The sequence below is a fragment of the Jaculus jaculus genome, chromosome 1, assembly GCF_020740685.1.
Source record: "Jaculus jaculus isolate mJacJac1 chromosome 1, mJacJac1.mat.Y.cur, whole genome shotgun sequence".
Classification (NCBI taxonomy): domain Eukaryota; kingdom Metazoa; phylum Chordata; class Mammalia; order Rodentia; family Dipodidae; genus Jaculus; species Jaculus jaculus.
In genome coordinates this window covers 135,909,478-135,919,996 of record NC_059102.1, presented here as the reverse complement: position 1 = coordinate 135,919,996, position 10,519 = coordinate 135,909,478, and the positions used below count along the sequence as shown (strand labels likewise).

At 35.5% G+C, this 10,519-nt stretch overlaps 1 protein-coding gene across 1 annotated transcript; it reads left to right on the top strand.

Moving 5' to 3' along the window:
* Positions 1-3,600: 3,600 nt before the first annotated feature.
* On the top strand, positions 3,601-4,182 carry LOC101599382 (40S ribosomal protein S20-like). Its single transcript, XM_045141488.1, has 2 exons — positions 3,601-3,987; positions 4,160-4,182. The coding sequence occupies exon 1, from the start codon at positions 3,625-3,627 to the stop codon at positions 3,985-3,987; it is 363 nt and encodes a 120-aa protein (XP_044997423.1). The 5' UTR covers positions 3,601-3,624; the 3' UTR covers positions 4,160-4,182.
* Positions 4,183-10,519: the final 6,337 nt, after the last annotated feature.

Genomic DNA, 10,519 nt, shown 5'->3' with positions numbered 1-10,519 from the left:
CAATTATGAAAAAGACACCAATCACTCTATATCAGGAAGATATTAAAATATGGTAGAAGATGAAAGGAATAGTATGGACTGATAAAGAAAAAAACAGCTGCAAAAATACAAATTGGAAAGTTAAGTAGTTATATAAATGGTTTGTCTCTGGAATTATTCTCATGGCTATGCTTTATAATGGATTTGGGTTCATTGAGCCCTTATGATCATAATAGGAGAGAGGCCACTATGGCAGAAGGAAGTCAGCTCTGGAATAAATCCCTATGTAAGTCTCTTGTTCTTTGAGTTTGGATAAATATTCTGTCTGAATTTTAAAATCTCTATGTGAAAAATACTACCATTGATTTTACATCAGTTAACTGAACAACACATCTAAGGAAGCAGGCATATAGTAGGTATTTGTGATAGTTGGTTTTGAGTATTAACTTGAATGGATTTAAAATCACCAAGGAAATGGATAAGGCATACATCCAATATATCTGTGATATGTGATTCTAGGATAAATTCACTAGGGAAGATCTAACTCAAATCCTGAATGTGGGTAACACTATTCCCTGGGCTGCCTCCCCACCTTCTCCACTTCAGACAGAATAACAAAAGAAAAGCTAAGGAGCAGAACAGCTCAGAACTGGTCTTATCTCTATTTACTTCTCTTCTGCCATATTATAAGCTGCTTCACCATGAACTCCACCATGATGCATGGAATCTGCTGAAACTATGAATCAAAATAAAGAACTCTTCCCTTTCACTTGTATCTCATGCTGTCATAGAAAGGAGAAAAATAACACCCAGTATTCAACATTCTATTGTCTCTGTTTGTCATGCTTCACAACCTATGGGAACTTTCAGGTAGATGCACTTGCCAATTTTATCTCCTACCTAGGCTTCATTGTGCCAGTTCTTATAAATTTCCCAGTTATCATTTATTTCCCTTCCTTACATACAATTGTCTCCTCAAGGTAGCATTCACTATTTAATGTGCTATTCATTATTAGTGGGAGGTAATGACTTATTATCTACTCACTCTTTCATCAGAGAATGATGAAGGCATGATGGAACATACCAAAGTCAAACATTATTACAGGTGCACAATAAGGATACCTGAGGGCAAAACAAAGCATATTGTTTAAGTTTTGAATTGCATTATTTCCTATATCAGTGGAAAAATCACATTTTTAGTGGAAATACAAAATTATCAAGTTGCAAAGGACTTAAATATTATTTTGCAAAACTTTTAATAATGCTTCTCCTTAAAGAGAAGAGAACAAATTGTTCATTTTATGTAGTGTGATAGAACCACTTTTATAACTTGCTAAATCCCTGTGCAGATGAGAATCCTAAGGCTAAGAGAAACAAGAAAGCATGCAAGGCCAGTTACATCACCCGAGATCGGTCCCCGAGTTCAGAGGCCAGCCTTGTACTTTCACTCCTCACACTCCTATCATTTGGGCAACATATTACGGATGAATTTCTTCTTCGATCTCTTTCAATTTCTCTTTTTAGAGACTTTTAATTAGTTCTCAGCTTTGTGTCAGTTCTATTATTTGTTATTAAGTATTAAAAGCTGTCCCTGTTCCCTTCTCTTCCTTTGCACCTCTCCTGAAACCTAACACTCTGAGACTTCTGCTTTTAATTGTGACATTTTCCCCCCCCACCAGTGATCAGTGGAGTTTCCCTAATGATCTCAACTCATTTGGGGGATTTATAATCCTAGCACAGAACTACAATAAAATGAAAAGGAAGTGGAAATACCCTGAGGGTATGCTCCTGCCCAGAATTAAACTAGTTTCTAGCTCTTTAGCTCAGCCCCACCCTACGATGATAATATGGAAAAAAAGGCCACTGTTATCTTGGTTAGTTCACTGAGTTTAGTACACTGAAACAAAACAAAACAAACAAACAACAAAAAAAAGAAAAAGAAACCTCATACTGGAAAAAAAAAAAAAATTGAGAGAAAAAAATCAGAAGCCAGAGATTAAGAGAGGATAAAGAAAACAATATGCTGTGGCTGCTGATCTAACCCTGAGCCTGAATATGAGAAGTTTGCATTTCAAAGGAGTATATGACTACATTTTGTACAGTTTCAATTTACCACTGAGAGCACCTGCCACTTACTAGAGCTCTAATTACTGAGTTTTAATGGGGCAAAAAATAAACCTAAAGAAACAAGAAAGCCTGGAGTTGAGTCCTGCAAGGTCAGATTAATCCTCTGCCCCTAGTTAAGAACTTGGAGGCCAGCATTGCCACAATGAGCTTGGAGGAAAATCCTGACCAAGACTTTTGTGAGGCTCAAAACTTTGAGAACTGTGGCGATGTTTGACTTCTGTCCAGGCAACATAACTCAGAAGGGTTAGGAACAGAATCAAGCTTCATGACTGTGCTTCAGGGGATGAATTTTATTCAGAAAAGAAAGCATATGCACTTAAATTTCATTAATTTAAATATTCATAATATAATGTTTAGATAAACACTGAAAGAACAGCAATCTATAACTTCCAAAGTTGTAAAAGAGAAAAAGTAGCTCATCCCAAAAGAAACAAGGAAAGAGGAATGAAATAAAAATAAAATACAGATTGGTATAAATATTAATATGTACTTTATTAGAATAAATAATATGTATATGATAGCATATATATGAATCTAAGTATTTCACTTTAATAAATGTAAATTAATTACTGTTCACATTTAAAGGATCTAAAATGTATAAAATATACTTGAAAAAAAAAGCTATGTCTAAACTGTTTTTTTTTTAATTATTATTAGTTTTTACACAGTGTATACAGTCAAGTTGGTACCATTGTTAGACTCCTCCCTGTTCTCCCCCTCCACAGGGACCCTCCTTGTTGAGAAATATGAGTCATGCATTGTCGGGTTAGCCATCAGTTATAGGTAGGAGGCAATGTCTCTGTGCATAATGGCCCAATGTGTGGCTCTGACATTCTTTCTGTCCCCTCTTCCACAAATTTCCCTGAGCTATGTTGGGCTCATTTTCGGTCTGCTTCAGTATTGAGATCTTGGGAGCCTCTGTATCTCTGGATATCTGGTTTGATAGGAGTTGAGTGTTCTCTGTGTCTATCTCTTTAAAACAAAAATGTATAGCTCAAATTTGGGGGAAAAAGTACAACAGAAAAATACTATAGCCTTAGCACTGGTATGGTTGTTAAAATTTCAGTTAACCAGGGTACAGAGTTAAAATTTATTTTCAGAAAATACAAAGAGGATTATGCCATGAAGAAAGCTGTGTCTATTTACTAAGAAAATATTAAAAGGTAAAAGGCATCTAATGATGGTTTTTAATTCTATAGGGCTATAAATACATGTTACTTCAAGAAAAGAAATTAGCTAGTGCAGACCATATTGAGACATTTGTACACATTTTCCAAAAATGAACAGAGAATGTAGAGGACACTTAGACAGCAAGAAACAAGCTTAATTATTAGAATATAGCACCTACACGGATTTTCCTAGAGTGATTTAAATAATTAATCAATTTCTATGTCAAAACTATTTCCATTTCGGAGACGCGGCTGTGGTTGCAGTGGAGGCTCTGTCCGCTCCCGCTCCTGACTCACCGCAGCTCGCTCTCGCCTAGGGACAAGTGGGTCAGGAAGCCGCGCCGCAGCCATGGCCTTTAAGGATACCGGAAAGACGCCGGTGGAACCGGAGGTGGCCCTCCACAAAATCCAGATCACCCTCTCCAGCCTGAAGTCCCTGGAGAAGGTGTGTGCTGACTTGATCAGAGGAGCCAAGGACAAGAACCTCAAAGTCCTCAAAGTGAAAGGACCAGTTCGCATGCCCACCAAGACCCTGAGAATAACTACAAAGAAAACACCTTGTGGTGAAGGTTCAAAGACATGGGATCCCTTCCAGATGAGAATCCACAAGAGACTCATTGATGTACATAGTCCCTCTGAGATTGTTAAGCAGAGTATTTCCATCAGCACTGAGCCAGGAGTGGAGGTTGAAGTCACCATTGCAGATGCCTAAGTCAATTTTTTTTTTTTTTTTTTTTTGGTTTTTCAAGGTAGGGTCTCACTCTGGTCCAGGCTGACCTGGAATTAACTCTGTAGTCTCAGGGTGGCCTCGAACTCATGGCGATCCTCCTACCTCTGCCTCCCGAGTGCTGGGATTAAAGGCGTGCACCACCACCCCCTGCTAAGTCAATTATTTTAATAAACTGACTTATTCAGTAAAAAAAAATAAATAGATTAAATCAAAAAAAAAAATATATATATATATATATATATATATATTTCCAAATGATTTTTCCCAAAATTATATACTACATTGCTCAAATTATGAACAAAATTAAATTATTAGATGCCAATATAAAAATACATATATGGGCTGGAGAGATGGCTTAGCGGTTAAGCTATTGCCTGTGAAGCCGAAGGACCCCTGTTCGAGGCTCAATTCTCCAGGACCCACGTTAGCCAGATGCACAAGGGGGCGCACGCATCTGGAGTTCGTTTGCAGTGGCTGGAAGCCCTGGCGCGCCCATTCTCTGTCTCTCTCTCTCTCTCTACCTATCTGCCTCTTTCTCTCTGTGTCACTCTCAAATAAATAAATAAAAATGAACAAAAAAAATTAAAAAAATACATATATGCATATGTACATATATATACACATACACATACATATGTAGATATATGTGCATAGATTCACATGCAGGGAAAACTTCATTTACATAAAAATTTCAATAAAATGACAACCTAAAGTCCTTATGAGTCAAGAAATAAATCATAGTTCTCATTAAAATATTAAATCTGAACAGGTATTGAAAATTTATGTGTTAAAACACTTATCTACCAGCAAAGTAATATCTAAAAGCAGCTAAAAATTTGAAAAAAAAATCTTTCTATTTGAAAGACAAAGGTGTAGAATCACTAAAATAGGTAAAAATAATTTTAAGTATATCAGAATTTAATTATAGATAATAAATTGTATGTGAAAGTGAGAGGAAAAATAGGGTAATTAGCAAAATTGACAAGAAAAAGGAAGTTAGCTGAATGATGGGTAATTCAAACAAGAGTAAAATTGTAAACATTTTTTCCAATAGATTAAAATCATTTATATGGTACAGTCCTACAATATATACTCTCTTCAGCTTTCCTCAGTAGGAGGCAGGACACGTAAATGATCATTCTAAATAGTGATATATATTCCCAAACCCACAAAAAAATGAATCCTAATGTTGCATTCACACAAACTGCTATATAACTTAGGAGTATACTTTTGTAGCACCTAGCCAAATTTCAGCCAGTCATAGCAGTTGATCTTCAGCAAATCACCAGTCAAAAAAAAAAAAAAAAACAGGATATAATGCATATTCCTCAGTGTATGAGATAAAGCTTATAGTAGGCATATGCTGAGATATTTTTAATCAAGCTATATTTTATTATTTTATTTATAAATTTGTAAGTAAATAGAGGGAGAGACAAGGAGAGAAGGGGACAGAAAGAGAGAGAGAGAAAGGGAAGGAGGGAGAGAATGAGTGCTCCATGGCCTCTCGCCCCTGTAAACAAAAATGCTGTGCATCTGGCTTTGTTTGGTCCTGGGGAATCAAACTTAGGCTTTCAAGAAAGCACCATTAACCACTCAGCAATCTTTCCAGCCCCAATCACACTATTATGTTTCTGGGGGCAATTCATTTTTCTATCATTACAGTCTACCCACATCGCTGGGTGAAGAACTCTAAACTTCTTTTAATTCTATGACCTGAATTATCAATGATACTTTGTTCAAAATAATCTGTAAAATTTAATTATCTAAACTTTTATTTTTGGTATTATAAAACTTGACAATCTTTTATAATAAAGAACTCATGCAGAATGGTTAAATAAGGAAACTTCCTTAACTGAATGCTCTAGTTGAATGTGTTGCTAAATTTTATGAGATGCATACTATTATGGATATAAATGTTATGAATCTAAAGTGTCCCCCCACCAAGCATATGTGTTTGAAGACTTGGTACCCAGCTAGTGGTGATAGTTTGTTATATTACCCTCAGGATGCCGAGCCTGGTTATTAGAGGTGGATTAATGGGAATGAACACTTGGGTTATAGCAGAGATACTCTTCCAGTTTCATTCTCTTGCTTCCTAACCTCAAGATATCAAAAGTGTTTGTTCATACTCCCACTGCTAACAGATGGAGCTACAACACCATACCTTCCCAGTCACGAAGAGCTTATCCACTTCAACCAAGAGCCAAAAAATAGCTCTTTTCTCCTACATTGCTTTCATCACTTTATCACTTGGTATAAAAAGTAACTCACATAGATACCTTACATACATTCTCCTTAAATTTTTATGTTAATATTATTAGAAAGTAGAGTCTTTCCAGTCCCACTAACCCCATCCTACCATAAGAGAGGCTTTTCAAGAAGAGACCCATTTGCCATAATCTGCACGTTACCATGTAGAAAAAGAGGCCTCAAAAGATGCTAGGAAAAGAATGTGAGTACCATCCACTACAGTGCAAACCTCTATTCTTTATACATTCCTAACTTCAGGTATTTGCTTTTAGCAACAACAATGACAAAACATAAGCACTGGGCTAGAGAGATGGCTTAGTGGTTAAGCTCTTGCCTGTAAAGCCTAAGTACCCCAGTTCAAGGCTTGATTCCCCAGGACCCATGTAAGCCAGATGCACAAGGTGGCATACTTATCTTGAGTTTCATTTTCAGTAGCTGGAGGCCCTGGCATGCCCAGTCTCTCTCTCTCTCTCTCCGTCTTTCTCTCTCTGCCTGTCACTCTCAAATAAATAAATAAAAATAAACAAAAAAATTGAAGAAAAAAACATAGGTACTTGATTAAGGATAGCTCTAAAAATAAGAGAAATACAAGAGAAAGATGCCTACATATATCTGGAAATACACTCAAAAAATATTGGCAAAATAGCTTAGGAGAAACATAAGTCTGTCTAATAAACAAATGATTATACTATGAATATTTCTACCAATGGGGAAAATTTCAAAGGACTTTATCCTATCTTACAAACTAATATATTTTACAAACTATTTAAATATTAAATATGTTTAACTGCTAAAACTTTTTAAATTGATAAAATACTTATTTCTTGAAAGGAAAATGTTTTTTTTAATACCAAAGAACAAAACATATAAAAAGATAAATGCAACTTTTAAAAAAATATTTTATTTTTTTATTTATTTGAGAGACAGAGAGAAAGATAGAGTCCAAAAAGGAGAGAGAATGGGCATGCCGAGGACTCCAGCTACTGCAAAGGAACTCCAGACACATGCGCCCCCTTGTGCATCTGGCTTACTTGGGTCCTCGAGAATCCAACCAGGGTCCTTTGGCTTTGCAGACAAATGCCTTAACTGCTAAGCCATCTCTCCAGCTCCTAAGTATAACTTTCAATACTGGAAGCCTCTTTAACAGTTATTCACTGTAAGAGCCACAGCATAATTGAAGAGACTGAGGGAAGATGTTTTCGTGCACATGAATGGGAAAGGTTTGCAGTGCAGAATGTATCACTATGCAAAAGACACACCTCAAGTGAAAAGAGGAGGAAAGTAAGAAAAAGACAATACTTTCCCTTCTACTTCAAAGGAAATGTAGTTATTGAGCACATTAGAATTGGTGTCCAGTACAAAGAACTACCTGGTCACAATAATGAGGATATTGAAGAAGTCCAGCAGTAACAAGTGTAGTGATAATATAACAACAAAAAGTTAAAATAGTGAGTGCTTATGCTGGGCAGAGGACAGAAATTTTATGTGGGAAAATAACAGAAGGTTTCAATATCAATGTTCTGTTAGTCATTAAACTGTTATGGGTTTGGGTGTTAATTTTTTTGTTGGGAGGATACTACATATATTTATATATTTTCTTATGTAAAATGGACTTCAAAATATTATTAGGTTTATCTTTTAAGACAAAAGATGGCCTGGGTGGGCCCAGAAATGTGTGAACTAAGAGTTGAAAAGAATTATTTAGCTACTATGGAAATAAGGTAAAATCATTGTCAATAAATCAATATGGCAGTCTCATAGTAATGAATAAGCAATTCAATACACCATAATATAAATGTCTGAGGAACACTCAATGTAGAATTACTGATAAATGATAAAAGAAATGATATTTTAATGACTGATATGAGAAGAACTGCTTAATCGTGTACCCCAAATTAATTTTATATAATTAAAAACTGCATTTAAAATGTGAGAATTACAAAGTAATATAGAAAATATGTTCTTTTTCTATTAGTGAAAGTCTTATAATGTTAATGAATTCAATAATAAGTTACTGTAATTGAATTCAAGACAATTGAGATTAAGAAAATGCACCAAAAATGAAAGATGGGCACTATGTATCCATTAGAATTTGTTTAAGCTGAAAAAAAAATATCCATTAGAAAAGGCAGCATTTACACAGGTTTTTCTCATAAAATCAATGCAAATGCTTAATAAGCTAATGAAAAAACAGATATACAAACTTACTGAAAGTTAGAGTAATAAAAGTTAATGTAACAATCAGGCAATACTTCAGGTTCATTAAATGTCTGTTTTTCACCAAGGCATATAGATAGAAAATGGCTACAGTTCTTCATTAAAGCAATATAGTCACAACTATTAAAATTTAAAATACATCTAAACTTTAACTCAATATTTCTTATTTAGGGGTCAATCTTTCAGGATGAGGATTTAAAACGGAGATTTATAGACATGGATGTTTATTGCAACATTATTCATAGTGGCAGAAAGTAGTAACAAAGTGAAAAAGAAGAGAAATAATGAAATAAATTATAGTACATTTACATCAAAGGACGATTTTACAGCTATTAACAACAATGGATTAGAACTAGATTGACTACCTGACAAAGAGAATCAAATAAGGTATTATTAATTGGAAAGCCAGGATGTAGAAAATATATGTAATAAGAAAATGATGTATAAAATAAAGCTCATATTGGAAAGAAAAATACCTGGCAAAATTCCCATCCTGTTTTGTATATAGAAAGACACACAGATGTACATTAGCATATATATACATATATACACACATATATATATTCCATACACACATATATATTCCATATATATATGTATGTATATACTTCTTAAGTATACATAGTGTGAAGGGTTATTGGTCATGTTTTATGTATATTATCTTGTGAGGAGGAAGGGAATGGAAATGACATAAAAATAGACAAAACTTAAAAAGCTTAAATATGACTTATATTTACATAAATTAATACCTAGATAAATGATAAATACATATGGATAATGATTGGAGCAGTGGCTACATAGATAGATAATAGATCAATGATACCTAAATAGGATAATTGCAAAGGGAACACCAAAAATATAAATCCATACTGACTGGCTCACACCATTTTGTGATATAAAACCAAATGACAAAAGTCACGGTGCAGATTATCATGATTAATAACACTTAATGTTAAAAGAGAGTCAAGTGAAGATGCATTTTAAACTGAGTACTGGTTACTGTGAGCCACAGACATGAAGATGGCCGTGGGGAAGATTAGAGGTGGCTGGAGAGGTGTTTAAGTTACTGCGTTTCTACACCCCTGCACTATCCTTCTTCAATTTTCACAATTAGTGGATATTTCCCTATTTCTTATGACTATGTGAAACTGTGCCCAAACTAGGTATTTCCTTTTTTTTTTAGTACAAGTTTTCTGCTTCTGACACATATGAGTGAGAAACTTTGTCTTTTTGAATTTAAAAAATAACACTTTATTAAAAATTTACATAGAGCTGGGCTGGTGGTGCACGTCTTTAATCCCAGCACTGAAGGCGGAAGTAGGTGGATCACCATGAGTTCAAGGCCACCCTGAGACTACATAGTGAATTCCAGGTCAGCCTGGTCCAGAGTGAAACTTTACCTCAGGAAAAAAAGAAAAAAAAGAAAAAAAAAATTACATAATGATCTCCACCCACCCTCCTTTGTCCCCATCCTTCATCCCCTCCCTTACAGCACATTGTCTTTCCTCATATGCCCCTTCTATTGTGGTGACTTCTTGGTTTCCCTGTCCATCATCCTTGACATCATGCTGATGCACCCAGTAGTGTGACGATCTTGTGCAGGTAAAGATAGCTTCTGTTGGGCTGGAGAAATGGCTTAGCGGTTAAGCCCTTGCCTGTGAAACCTAAGGACTCCGGTTCGAGGCTTGATTCTCCAGGACCCACTTTAGCCAGATGCACAAGGGGGCGCACATGTCTGAAGTTCGTTTTCAGTGGCTGGAGGCCCTGGCATGTCCATTCTCTCTCTCTCTCTCTGTCTGTTTCTCTCTCTGCCTGTCACTCTCAAACAAATAAATACAAATATTTTTTTTTTAAAAAAAAGATAGCTTCTGTGAGGTCATGAATGCAATGACCACTTGCTATCTGGAAGCCATTTTTCTAAGCAGTACTCCCCATCCTCTGGCTCTTACATTCTGTTTTCCCCATTGTCTTCTATAGACCCTGAGCCACTGGAGGATATGATAGAGATTTTCATTTAGTGCTGAACACTCGACTTTCACTTCTCAGC